Source organism: Pipra filicauda, unplaced genomic scaffold (genome assembly GCF_003945595.2).
Source record: "Pipra filicauda isolate LSUMZ 115617 unplaced genomic scaffold, ASM394559v2 scaffold376_size704792_pilon, whole genome shotgun sequence".
Classification (NCBI taxonomy): Eukaryota; Metazoa; Chordata; class Aves; order Passeriformes; family Pipridae; genus Pipra; species Pipra filicauda.
This window is the reverse complement of record NW_024104505.1, coordinates 453,714-468,191: the sequence shown is the minus strand read 5'-3', so window position 1 is coordinate 468,191 and position 14,478 is coordinate 453,714. Positions and strand designations below refer to the sequence as shown.

The 14,478-nt window shown below is 40.4% G+C and overlaps 1 protein-coding gene across 4 annotated transcripts in view; it reads left to right on the top strand.

The window, feature by feature from the left end:
• Positions 1-14,147, top strand: part of ARFGEF3 (ARFGEF family member 3) — a 90,504-nt gene extending 76,357 nt beyond the window's left edge. For 2 of the 4 annotated variants that reach the window (XM_027720994.2, XM_027721012.2), the window contains 4 exons: positions 2,122-2,252; positions 3,523-3,531; positions 5,347-6,577; positions 7,331-14,147. In XM_027720994.2, coding sequence (XP_027576795.1) covers positions 2,122-2,252; positions 3,523-3,531; positions 5,347-6,577; positions 7,331-7,522 — 1,563 coding nt within the window. In that variant the 3' untranslated portion in view covers positions 7,523-14,147. The remainder of the gene's footprint in view (positions 1-2,121; positions 2,253-3,522; positions 3,532-5,346; positions 6,578-7,330) is intronic. The other 2 variants (XM_027721018.2, XM_027721003.2) reach the window with 1 other exon arrangement.
• Positions 14,148-14,478: the final 331 nt, after the last annotated feature.

Genomic DNA, 14,478 nt, shown 5'->3' with positions numbered 1-14,478 from the left:
GTCAGAGAACCTTTTAAAGTTGGAGGTTTACTTTATGAAAGTAAATTTTTGCCACCACCTTCCTCACAAACCCTACAGGCAAAGACTTCCTCATCACCAGACTAACATTTATTTATTTAACAGCAGTATTCAGAAAAAATAATAAAAACCAGGAAAATAAAACTTAAAAACTGTCCCCCTGTAAATAGGGATTAGGAATGCCTAGAGTGGGGAAAGATGCATGAATACCTGAGGAAAACTGATGATGAGATTATTGTGTAATTAGCAGCATTAGGGTACATCAGTGGAAACCTTTCTGATAGAGGAACAGAACGTTACCGTGAATCCCCATCTAGAATGTCAATTCATTTCTGTTTACTCTGTTAAAGAACGATAAAGTCAAAGGACAAAAAATGTGCTAAAACAGAGATGGGGATATGAAACTAGGAAAACAAGATTTGTTTAACCTATCAAAGCAGAGTTTATAGAGAAATGCAGATTTTTTTTCTCTATAAATATCTAGATATAGGTTGCAGAGAAGAAAAAGAGTTGCTGGGAATTAGAGGATAATGGTGATATTTAAAAATTATTTAAAACTCACAACTAACTCCTCATTAGCAAAGCAGACTTTGAGACAACTTTCTTAGGGTCCTTTTGACTACAGTGGAGGTTATTCATTTTATGAAAGTAGTTATATGAAACAAGTTCTTTGAAATACAGAAGACTGAACTTAATGACCTGTGGGGAACCATAAAACTGTAAATACTGTATGACAACTTCAGCATGGGAAAGCACCTTGATTAAAACAGCTAACAGATGTTTGGTATCAATTTCTGACTTAAAAAATCATACCCTGATGCTGCTTGAAAATCTGAAACACACAGACCAGGATTGGTGATCACAAATAATGTGGCAGTGGCAGACATTTTTCGAATAGAAAAAAATGTTTTAAATTAAGTTTTAAAGATGCAGAACTTAAGAAAGCAGGGAATGTGACATTTATACTTTTCTTGTAGACACTATCAGTGGCACTCCCCAAGTCCTTCTCAGAGGGAATTTACTGCAACTATGAAGCTACAAAACAAAGCTACAGCAACTGAGAGTTGTCTCCCCATTTCCCACTGTCCTGGTGTTGGCTGGGATGGAGTTAATTTTCTTCCTAGTAGCTGGTAGAGTGCTGTGGTTTGAATTTAGTGTGAGAATAATGTTGATAACACACTGATGTTTTACTTGTTGCTAAGCAGTGGTTAAGTCAAGGACTCTTCAGATTCCCATGCTCTGCCAATGAGGAGATGCACAAGAAGCTCAGGGGGACAGCTGATGGAAACCAACCTAAGGGATATTCCATACCATAGATTGTCATGCTTAGCATGTAAATGGGGGGAGTTGGCAGGAAGGGGCTGATCACTGCTCAGGAACAGACTGAGCTTTGGTCAGTGGGTGATGAGCAACTGTACTATGCAAGTTCATTTCTCTCTCTTTTTTTTTTGTTGCCTCTCTTTTTGTGGTGGTGGTGGTTGTTGTTATTACTATATTTTATTTAAATTATTAAACCGTTTTTATTTCAACCTGTGGGTTTTACCTTTTCTTTTCCCTGATTCTCCTCCCCATCCTTGAGAGGGATAGGTGTGGGGTGTGGTAAGGAGTGGCTGTGTGTCAGTTGCTGACTATGGTTAAACCACGACACACCCCCACAGAATTGCATATTAGATTTCTGTATCTTAATGGCTGAAAATAATCCTTCTGACAACCAGCCTTTCTAGGTGCAACAGGGCTAACTATGCAAACAGGTCCTTGTCTCCACTATACTTGATATTTTCTATAGTAGTGTACAGGCAGCAGAAAGCTTGTTTTGGCTTTTGGTACTATGCCTTATACAAGTTCAAAGGAAAATATGTCTGTCCTTTGCCCTGTGCTCTATGGATTTCTGGAGGTAGCCCATTGCTCTTAGGCTGTTTTACCAAACCAGCACGCTCCAGGGAAGGAAGGTCTGCCTTGGGGGATACCTTGCATTCTCTCTATCACTATAAAATAATTCAGTATGACAGATTTTTGCAATGAAGGGAATCCTATTTTCGAGTGCCCCCAAGGACCCAGTGCAAGTGCTAAACTGACTGTTTTATGTAACTTGTTGTTTTCTAGGTCTTCATGCTGGAGACTCAGTGCTCCCCAAAGACTCCTAGCAACAAGGAAGGGTTTGAACATGCCCAGTCATGTGTGCTCATCATTGACCTGCCACCAGATAAGAAACCAAATGGGCATAGCCAGAGAAGGTAAAGTATCTTCTCAGGAAAATACTATGTCATTAAAAGTAAGATAAAAATATTTCCACACAGAGATGTGAACTGAGCCTGGCAAACTATACCTCTCCCTAGAGCTCATAAAAAGAAATGAATACTCTGATCAAATTAGGTTTTGTGACACTGTTATGTTTGTAATGATACCTTGCAAATGCAATGTCTGCTTCACTAATGGTCTTTTAAATTCAGTATTACTCAATTAAGAAGGTGAAAAAAGTTAATGGATAAGCTGGAACAGTATAAATTGAAGAGACCACATCCAAAGCTGTGAAAAACTGTCAACATATTGAGCTAGGGAATATTGATTTTGCTTGGCACTTTATTTTTGTGGAAGTCCTTCCATTATGTTACCGCCTCAGAAATTCATGCATTTGCATGACAATCTGATCCCGTCAAAGAATATTTCTTTTTGCTTGCACTCGGTTCTTTAAACAACTGCTGTAACATCAGTAGAGCCAAGAATCAGAATTCTGCATTCAGGGTTTGTGTTTGTATTGCGAGGTATAAAATACATGGCATGAAATTGTCTTTTACAAAATACCAAACCTACTTCTGTACCACTTCAGGCAGTCTCATTCAAATCTAAACTATTGCTTGCAACAAGGAGGCAGAATGTGATGGTTCTTCTTTGGCTGAACTGGAAGATGTCTCTGTTCTTACACAGCTGTATAGAAGTTTCCCCTGAGAGCACGTGCTCTTTCTCCTTGCCTTCAGAGCACAGGGCCCTGTGCAGAGACAAAGAAAGCTTAAGATCACAGTCTAAACCCTTCCTTTGTGGTGGGAAAATATCTGCTTTATTCAAAGGTTAGCAGATTATTCATCTTGTTATAATGAAAGCAAAGCGAAAGACTGGAATACTCACCTCTCACAGCGCACAAGGCCATGCAATCTAACAGGCTCTGTTTGTAAAGGTAGTGTGGGTCTTGCTTATCTTTAGATAAATAAATGTATAAAGCTTGCAATTACTACAAACTCTGAATGCTCTCACACTGCGCTTTGTCTAAACAACTGCAAAAAGTATATATGCCAGTAAGCGTTACCCCAGCAATACTAATTTTTTCACCAAAACATAGCTCAAAAGTTGACTGTGCCACTGTTTTTCTTATTATTTGCTACAGCAGTGCAGTAATATGCCAGTCATGCATGCTAGTAACTGTGGCCTTTCAAAAGTTTTACTTTAACCTTAGCAGGGTTTCTCTTCTCCCTTTTGCTTTTGTTTCCTTAATGCTGCATCGTTTCACAGGAAGCTGGGGTAAGGGAGCTTTTCTTCTTCCTAAAAAATAATCATATATTTCATTTTGAAACTTTGGAGAATAAGAAAATACTATCCTTAACCAGCTTTGACACTGTGTTTTCACCTATATTGCTGTACTAGTTTGTTTTGGGATTGAGCAGTACTTTACACTGTCCTTGTAAATTGCTTTTTTGGCTATTACAAGGAAAGCAGATCTCCTTCATTACTGACCATGCTTTTGAAACAGGATTAGTTGCTTGAAATCACTGCAAGCTCTCATTTAACTTTATACGTGCTCTTAAGAGCTTTTCTGAGTCAGAGCCTCTAATGATTTTTACAGCAGAAAACTACTTCCCCATAAAGAGCACCATTATATGTGTTAATCATCAAGATTTTAGCACTGTGAGATAAATTTTACCCACATATCAGCACTGACAGCTGTGTCATAGTAAGCGAACTGACATGAGTAACTTAAACTGAGAAGAACAGTCTGAACTTTTTTTTCAATGTTTCATTCTCAAAGCCGAGTTTTGATATGATTTCTTAAAAAAAAAAAAAATTAAAATTAGACTTCTTGTTTTGGTGTTCCCAAACACTTTTGAAAGCTGTTTAATGAAAGGGGAATAATTTTTGCAACAAAAAATATTAAAGGTCTACGACTGAACTTCCCATGTTACATGAAGATTTGCTTTAACTTAGACCTAAAACTTCAATATTGCAAGCAAACTGAAAAATCTTTTCCTCACTCGATAGCCATGCAAATTAAAACACAACCCATCATACATCAAAACAAGTATTGCTGTATGTATCTGCTCCATTTAAAACATAGCCACTGCAGTCTTATGCAAAGACTTTTATTTAAAGGCCTTAAGATAGGTTCCATACTTTATAATTTTAAATCCATGAGATACCAAACAACAATCGTGTCCACCCTTTCTTCCAAGCCTTACTTGCCTGTAAGCCTCTCAGTATTATTTACTGGTGAATGACCTGAAAACTTCTGTTGGAGGAATTTGCCATTCCTGGGTCCCCTGTGCAAATCAAATATGAGTGAGGGCTAGAACAACTCCCAGCATGTCTGTAACAGGAGTACAGCTAAGAATATTATATGTGAGAAACAGGGTTAGGAGTAGATATTTCCATGCTAGCTTCTCAGTGTTCAAGTTGGTCTTAAGAGCAAACATGTGCCTTCAGCCAGACTTCAGCTTGTTTGCATGCTGCATTGCACTGCTGCTGTTTCTGTACATGTTTATTTATTGGTTGGTTGGCTCTTTGAGGTTTATTTTAAGAAATACTCTTGGCATTAGTGGAAATGGAAACCAAATAGTAAACTAGTTTTGGCTTCAATTTATCATGGCAAGGTTAAGGTTGTCTGACATGTTGGTGGAAGGGTAACTTTTGTGTTGACGAGTCCTTCAGTTATAGCAGGCTGAAATATTGAGCACACTTGCAGCTGCCAGAAAACTAAAACCCAGAATATTTAATCCCTCAGTGTCAGACACTGGAGAAAAGGACAAAAATCATAATAGAGTTTTGTTTTAATACCATCTCTACACAAGTGCCATTAGCGTGCTTGCTGTGGACAATTTTTGCTTAAACCAATCCAAGAGTCTTCCCTTTTAGGAAAATATTTGAAAGAGTAGCTGAAAGACCATTCTAGACCGCTTTATCTTTCTCCACTTCTTTTGTAACAAGGCTGTGAAAATTTGGCCTTTCATTTGCACTTTTTGTTTTAGATTCTACAATATAAAGTAGTTCTGTACTCCTAGTGAAAGCACAATGCACCGCTTTAATATTCTGTGATTTTTTCCTTCCTATGCTTGGTTTACCAAGTATTCCTTTCAGGACGATAGTGGTGAGCTTGCTGTCCCACCAAGTACTGCTCCAGAATTTATATGACATCTTACTGGAAGAATTCGTGAAAGCCCCTTCTAACTTGGAGGAGAAAATGACAATACAAGTACCAGAAAACAAGTTGGCTGGTTTTCTCAGGTACATCTCCATGCAAAACCTGGCTGTCATCTTTGACTTACTGCTGGACTCCTACAGAACAGCCAGAGAGTTTGACACGAGACCTGGTTTGAAGTGTTTGCTGAAAAAAGTATCTGGCATAAGTGGAGCTGCCAACTTGTATCGACAGTCGGCAATGAGCTTCAACATCTACTTCCATGCCTTGGTCTGTGCAATCCTGACAAACCAGGAGAACATCACTGCAGAGCAAGTGAAAAAGATCCTCTTTGAAGATGATGAGAGAAGCACAGACTCATCACAACAGTGTTCTTCAGAAGATGAAGACATTTTTGAAGAGACTGCCCAGGTCAGTCCCCCCCGAGGGAAGGAGAAGAGGCAGTGGAGGGCTCGTATACCATCTCTGAGCGTGCAACCCGTCAGCAATGCAGACTGGGGGTGGCTAATCAAGCGGCTTCATAAGCTCTGCATGGAACTGTGCAACAACTATATCCAGATGCATCTGGACCTGGAGAATAATGTAGAGGAGCCTCCAGTATTCAAAGGTGACTCCTTCTTCATTTTACCATCTTTTTACTCAGAAACCTCCACCCCATCGACTGGAGGGCTATCTGGAAAGGACACACCATCAGAAGATGACCGCAGTCAAATCAGGGACCAACTGGGAGACAGCCTGACACCTCGAGGAGGAAGTGGAGAAATGTTGCTGCTCCCCCCACCCTTAAGTCCTAAACCAGAGAAAAAAGAGCAAACCAAGAAAAAAGAATGGTGGGAGAGTGCTGGCAACAAGATCTACACTATAGCCACTGACAAAACCATCTCCAAGCTCATGACAGAATACAAGAAGAGAAAGCAGCAACAGGCCATGACATCCTTCACCAAAGAGATCAAAGTGGAGAAGAAAGGGGAGCTCCTGGGTTCAAGAGGGCCAGATTCACCCGTACTCCAGCGGCCACAACATCTTATAGATCAAGGTCAAATGAGGCATTCATTCAGTGCTGGTCCAGAGATCCTGAGACAAGAGAAGAGACCACGCTCAGGATCTACAGTCAGCTCCTTGAATATATCTGTTAGGGATGCTGAGGCCCAGATACAGGTAGGACATTCTTGTGGAATGCTAATAATAATAACAATAAATAAAAATATACCTATACATATTTTTAATTGATTTTATTATAATCTTTTCATTAAATGCCTTTTTATATAAAGAAGTCCTCATGATGAGCACTGAATCTTGCAGCAGCTGGTACTGATAAAAACCTGATTCTGTCCTATTAAAATAAAGTTGGTCTTTAGGGAAGTGTTATCAGGCATATATATACTAGTTCAACTTTCAAGAGTGTTTCTGTGACTTGGGTCAAAGCTGCACTTAATCTTAAGAACTAGTAACCTACAGCAAACTCATTGCTTACTGCTGAGGGCTCTAGCCCCCTTAAAGCTTTTGAAAACAGCATGCTCCTTGTCACAATGTTTTTGTACTTGAGGTTTTTTTGTTAATTCCAGAGCCGAAATAGTGGGCTCTGTTGCTAAACAGAAACTTGCTGCTTGCATGTCCAAGTGAACAAATCAGTGAAAGCATCAAACTTGACAGACTTTGTTCACTGTGGGACAAAAAAAAAAGTGATGAAGGCTGAGCATGATACTTGCAATACAAAGTCAAACAATTACTTATGGTACTGAATGTGAATTAGGAATACACAGTGAACATTAAATGAATATGCTGGCATTACTCAGTCCTCTTCATGAGGCTGTAGCCACTAGATATCTTATTTTGTGCCTCAACCAATGGGCTCATCTGTTTAGAAAGGTCTTCTAAAGAGTCTTTTCTTTCTGTCCAACTTATTTATAGGCATGGACCAACATGGTGCTGACAGTTCTCAACCAGATTCAGGCCCTGCCAGACCAAACTTTCACAGCCCTGCAGCCAGCAGTGTTCCCCTGTATCAGCCAGCTGACTTGCCATGTGACAGATATCCGTGTCCGCCAGGCAGTACGGGAATGGCTGGGAAGAGTGGGGCGAGTTTACGATATCATCATTTAAACCAAGCAGTGCTCTGTTGCAAAGGGCAAAAGGCATTCAAGGTATACAGCAAAGAAGTATTTGGGGTTCATTAGTTGCCTATTTGTTGGTCGTAAATTAAGAAACAACGAGCTTGTTGATTTATGTCATCCACTTGAGATTGTGTGTTCCTCGCTCACACTAGCAAAGGAGGCAAAACATGAGTCTGTCCAAGTGTCTGGCATGGCCCCAGAACCCAGAAACTACCAGTAAGTCAGGCTGGTACCTGAAGGGGTGATAGATTTCAGTACCCTTCATTTTAATTCAAATTTGCGACAGTGGGAGCCACAAGAAACTGCAGCAGAACTTCCACACTTGCAATTAGCTGTGAATGCAACTGTCATGTGGATGTCAAACCAGGTCAGTAAGCCTATGTAACTTAAATAAATAAATAAATGCAAGTCAGGAAAAAGATGGAGCTGTATGACAAGCAAAAACATGACACTTTTTAGGATAACATTTTCCCTTCAAAAATTAGCATGAGAGAGGATAGGCAACTAAAGACTATTATAGTACCCATATACATCACTTACTAAAGAAAGTGGAAATTGATTTTGCTCCAAGAAGAGCCTTTGAAGTCTGGTCACATTTGGAGTAGCTAAAGTATTCCAGGTCTAAAACTGGTGAACCAAGCACAGACTATTGATCCTTTTCATTGCTCTTGTGGAGTATTGCTTGAAGAGAAATGGCACTGTCGAGCTGCCCTCTCTCCAGTGCTACCCTGGCTGCCTCTTCAGCTATGCCTACAGCTGACCACTTTTTCACAGGTCAAATTCCCCCTAAGGGCAAAAGGGAAGTTTGTTTTGTGTTTCCTGTGAAGCTGTGGGGAAGACACAACACAGAGTAAATACCAGCATGTGCCGGTATGCAACATTCAACGAAGCAGAATAGGGATAAAGTGTTCCAGTTTAAGCAACACTGTGGCTATGATTCTACTGGAAATTTGTTTGCTTATATAGAGCTGCTGTAACCAGGAACACCCTTATCACCTTTGTTAAATGTAGCCTATCATTTCACATTGAGCTGAAGCAAGATGGAAAATAGTCTGAAAGTCTTTCCTGTTTCTCTTCCATTTCTTACCTGCTGCTCCTCGTGGAGGTTCATCCCCCTCTGTGCAGCACTCCTATAGGGACTACTGCAATTTGCTGTTATTAGGAAGAGGGAGGAGAAGGGGAAGGATTGACTTGTGTTGTCAAATGCATATGTGATGCTCTTCGCACTAGACACAGCAAAGGGTTACCTTGCAGCACAAGTTATGTCACGGCCCCTGGGACATTCCATCTGGAACTCCCATGCCACATAATTTGTTGATCAGAGTTGAAATAACTTGTTGAAAATAAGTTGATTTTTAATCTTTGGTGACCCCCTTAATGCTGTTCTCCCAAGATTTTAAAATGTGCATACCAACTAAATATACAGCTTCAGTCCCCACTCCAAAGCATTCTAAAAATGTCATCTCTTTATATCAGGCCTGGATTTTGCACAACTAACTGCTTTTAGCATCTTAAACCTAGAAAACCCAAGGGAGCCAAGAGGCTTCACTGAACAGCCATCACCCAAACTGCTGTGTTTACAAAGAATCTGCCACTATCCTCCTGCCTTTTCCCTCTGTTGCCTACTTTCCATTTGTCACCTGTTAGACTTGTGCAGGGAATATTTGTCCCATAAATTTCTGTAGTGTCAGTCATGCTGTTTCCCTTTCTTTCGAAACTTCTCTTTGCTAAACTGTTTAAAGGACATAAAAGTTCCATAAAAACAACTCTTTCGTACCACCTAAACTGAATTTTTAAATGACCAAGAATTTTTTCAATTGTCAGTTTTCTCCCAACAGTTTAAATACTTCCTCGGGGACGGTTAGATTAGCCTTTGGTATCTGGGAGAGTTGTAGCACAGTTTGAGTTCTGTTGCCATGTCCTTCTTATACATCTTTAGGTAGAGTAAAAGAGTGGTTATATTTTTTGTGCAAGTTTTTACTGGGCATCTATATAGAACTGGTTTTAAAGCAGTACATTAGTTAGGCAACAACAGAAATCAGAATAATAAACCATATGCAAAACAGGTTTTGATTATTTAAAGAAACCCAGGTTTTCATTATAAATTATATGAATGGATGCAGATCCTTGTGGTACTGATCTAAAACTAAAAAAAATCGCTAGATTACGTTGGGGTACTAAAATTGGTAGCAGTACTGGTGAAATCACCCAGGACTACAGAAGAGACCCTAGTATCTAGGAAACACTATGGTTATATGTTCTGGTTGCAATACAAAATCCTTCTGCAAAACAGAAAAAAAGCTCTAGGAGTGACAATACCACTACCACCTCTCTCAAGTCATGAATAGTATAACCTAGTATTATCTGATTAGCCACCATCTTGACCTAAAATATAATTTAATTTCAACTATTTACACTAGAACTACCATACTGGAAAATGAGGAGTAGATTTGCTATACTGCTGTTGCCCTGTTTTAAACATTGTCCTTCAAATTGTGCACCAAGTGCCCATTGTCACCCTCAGTGCCTCTTCTTATTAGCACCCCTCCATAAGAGGTCATGAGTAACTTTGAGTAATTCCAGAAACGTGATTTAAAAGGAGGGGTGTGGGGTTTGAAGCAGCAAGCTTTACATAGCAAAATTCAGCATGTGCTGCTCTTCCTTTTCTTTATGTGTTAAATGATAAGCAGGTGAGGAGAGCAGCCCAGGGCCACTTCAGTAACCATTTATCTGAGATGTAGAAGCCTTCTGATGCACCTTCAAATTATAAACAAATAAAAAAATTGAGTTAGTTCATTGGATTCTCAGCAATTTTTTTGCTAGTTTAGCCATAGACATCAGCGAGCCCCAAAGAAGTAGAACAATAAACGCGTGAAGTCACTATTTCATAGGTCTGTGCAATCTGTTTCATGCCTCATGGCTGCCAGCGTGATACCTTTCAACCTCAAGCTTTTAGCCCAAAGGAGGAGTCTGCCAGGACAGTCCCAGGAAAAGGTGACTGGCATCAGCCTGTCATAAGCTTCAGGAGGGGATTCCCAAACATCCCAGTCATGTCCAGCTACCTGTCCATGCTACAGCAGCTTTTCTGCTTTCCACTTGTGAGTGGGGAAGCACCTCAGTCAGCAGCACAAAGTAGCCCTTGTACACATGTAAGTCTTTCTCACACATATAACCCATTCAAATCCTCACTTATAGCTCTATAACCTAATGCATGAGCTAACAGCAGCATCTTGGCAGCTTTACTCTGGTGGCTTGACATCCTTCTCAGGTACCAGAGCTGCACCTCTGCTGCCTTTGCCTAATTCACACTGCCCTCCTCAGGGTCACTGCAGCAAGCAGAGGCAAGGACACTCGTTTTCAAATCTTGTAGGCAACCACTAACAGAGAAAGTTGCTGTTGTCCATCATCAACTACCTTTAAGCACATGAAATAGCTCATCACTGTGCAAATATTTAAAGTGGACAAAAGCAGAGCACTCATCAAGAAAGTGATCCTTCTCTTACGTACCAGAAGCAAGGTTTGACCCCAGCTTACATGATCTCAGGCCATTGCATGTGTTTGCACTTTATTCCGTACTGTGAACACATGCAGACATATGAGATGATTGATGCGTGTATCTACAGATACCTGTAGCTCCAGTCGCTGTCATATTCTGAGCATTCAGCAGATTTACAGAGAGCCAATCCACGTTAGTAATATGTTTATCATGCTGTCCAAGTGCTTATATCACACCAGCACTGGTTAACGCGGTTACTCTGGTACATTTTCTAAACATTCATCAGCCATAGAATTACCACCACTACCTTTTGGTTAACATACTTTCATGTCCTTAAGATGTTAAGATACGGATTTAATATTTTCCTGGGGATAAACACTCATGTGAGAATAACTGACTTAATTTAGCATCTGGAAAGAATTGCTAGGAAAAGATTTAGGCAAAACTTTCCTTGTACAACTTCAAGCACAGGCAACAGTTTTTTGCCTTATCACAGATAAAAAATTCATGTCCTCAGCACTATGGCTGGCTCATGCCAAGGCCAAGCACAGTTTACACCTGTGACTTGTAAGGTGCTTTGCCTTTCAGGTTGAGCTTCAAGTTTTTTTAAAACCTAAACATTAACCTAAATTCACTGACAAATTCTCGCTCGCCAAAGATATAACCCCCACCTCTAAGTACCTTACGTTACTGTGTGTAATCATCATCTGTACTTGATACAGCAGCATTTCAATGTTGGTATTGACACTTCAGAGCTTGGCACAGCACTGGCGTGAAACCGAGCAGCAAACAAACTAGCAAGTAGAGAGGTCCAGCTCCATGTGCTGCCTGCACTTTGAATGTGGGCCTAACCTGTGAAGAAAGGTACAAAGTGCCAAAGCTGTTGAAATCAATGGAAGTTAAGTACCTAGACATCTTCACTACTCAGGACTCGGTCCTTGAATCCTTTAGTCTCTACATACGGGTTTACAAATTCTCAGGAAAGGGTAAGTCCTGTACAGTTCCTCGCATCACCCATTCTGCTGCTGTCCCCTATACAGCTCCTACTTGAAGAATCCACAGGAACCAGCACATAGTCCCATGCATCCCGGTGCTGCAAAATTGGAACCTTTGCTTTTGCACAGATCCAGTAGGAGGCTGACCCAAACAAGCTGAAGTGTTTTATTTTTTACCTACCTCCTCATCTGTGTAGAAGCCAATTGAGAAACTGAGCGTGTGGTTTGGCTATTGTCACCTTTAGCAATCCATTCTAGACATGCCATTTCTCAGTGATAAATTGTTTTTAATTCACAAAAAAAGGGAATTGCTCTCTTTTTTTTTCCCGCTTTTGTACTAAGATCATGTTTAAGCAGGCTACTTACTCATTACTCCAGTTACAGTCATTTATGAAAAGACCTGTGTACATGACAAAAAAAAACCCTAACTGTATTTTGTAAGTATAGAAGGACCAAGTTACCATAGCACAGAAGCACAAATGTTGGATTTTATGCAATATAGATAACAGCATCTGGCAGCTAGTGATCCCTCTTCACTGAAACTCCCTATTTTGAGTGGAGCTTCTATAGGGATATGACTAAAGGGTCTCTTAGTGGCCCTCACCAGCAACACACCTGGGACTCCAGGAAGTTGTACAGCTGCAAGGAAGAAGTCGTATATCCTCTTTCTGTTGTTTCCACTAATACCCCTCAGAACATATACTTAATATGTAACACTAATATACTAAACAGACAGATTTTGCCAAACATGCAGTGCTGGATATTTAAAAATAAAAAATGAAAACACACATGGCCTAAGTATGCACCAGTCTTTTCACTTAGTGGTCAGAGATCTCCCAGCTGAAAACTAAAACCAGAGGGAAGAAGAAATGCCCTAATTCTGTGGTTATTAGTGGAGCTGCACTGTATGATCCTGGATTAATGCAGTACTGAGCTTGCCTGTGGAACCAGATCCCTCAAATTCCAGTTTTTGGCAAAATCACAGGTTGAGGTTTGCATAGTCTCCACTGCCACATTGAATCAGGGTTTATGGAAAGCATTTTTGGTTAAGAAACATGGCAACAGGATCTATTTCAATCCTTTTACCCCAACATCCCACTTTTCAAAAGGTAGTTTATGTACTTCCATAAATTTCATCTAAATACCATGGAGCACCAAGGCTGTTTCCTATCCATGCATTTGGTTCATCTGGGCTGCACTGAAGTGCCATGCTTTCACAAGAAGCAAGCTGCAGTGAGAGAACTGAGCTAGCTGAGAGGCACAGGTACACAGGTGAAAGCAAGGGACAAATACCACCTCCATAAGCAGGCTGTGGCTCCTGAGCCACCTACTCTGCAGGGGAAGGCAGGATTCAATACCAAAGGGGAAACAGCCAGGAATGGCAGAGCATGGTGGTGACAGAGCCCTGTACTGCGTGTTGTTTGCTGGCGCAGATGGGAGCAAGAGATTGAAAAGTACACAATGACAGTAGCAAGCACCTTCTTTCAGTTCCTCCTACTTTCTGTTCTCTGCCTCTTTTCTCTCCCCACTTTTGGTCGTTATTTATGAGACTGCAAACATACTTCTATGGGCCCTTCAACCAGAACTGAAGGCAAGCCAAAGGGAGTGAACACTCCATTTCACCAAAGATCTAAGCTTTTCCTGTTTGAAAATTAAAAAAATAAAATTTTATTTCCATGATGATGGCTGCCACAGGAAGCATTTTACCACAAAACATGATTCCCAGGACTTAATCTCTCTAGCTGTATATTCAGGAGGAGCCAATAATATTTTTTAAGAGAGACTATAAATCACCTTGTCAAGCAAGTGCTTACATGGGGTTTACCTTCTGCTAATTTGATACCTAGCTGCAATTCCTTGGTCTCATCCATGTTTCCTCCCTCTACCTTTCTGCTCTTCTTTAGAAAAACACCTTCCTATGTCCGCTGCGTCCTGTTGTGCCGCTAGCTTTGTATGGTCCTTGGGTGTCCAGTGGTCGGGCAGTCACTGTCAGCTGGCTTGCAAATTGTATTTTGTGTATATTTTATTCTGACTGAATTCTGAAATGGAAATATTTTAAAACAAAAAGTATAAACTATTTATGTTGTTTGTGTTGTAGAATAAAGACTCAAATGCAAAATAAATTATGCTTTGGTTTTGTCTAACAAAAATTATTTTACAGTTCCTGATGAAGCAAAGGAACAGAACTGAGAAAGGGCCTGAAATATGTGGTATGTACCAGCAGGGACTGCTGTTTTTATGGATGACCTGCGGAATTTAGTCACTATGAACTGCTGGGGTTTTTTGATGGCAGGTGAGATCTAAGCACTGTAACAAATGAGTCCTGCAGCACTCCTAGCTAGAGTCTGGGCTTGTAAGGGTGGAAAAGGATAAAGCTGCTGAGGCAGCTAAAGGTCCATGCAGAATTTTGAAGCATCTAAACAGGTGAAACATTTCTCCCTCCATTAAAATGAG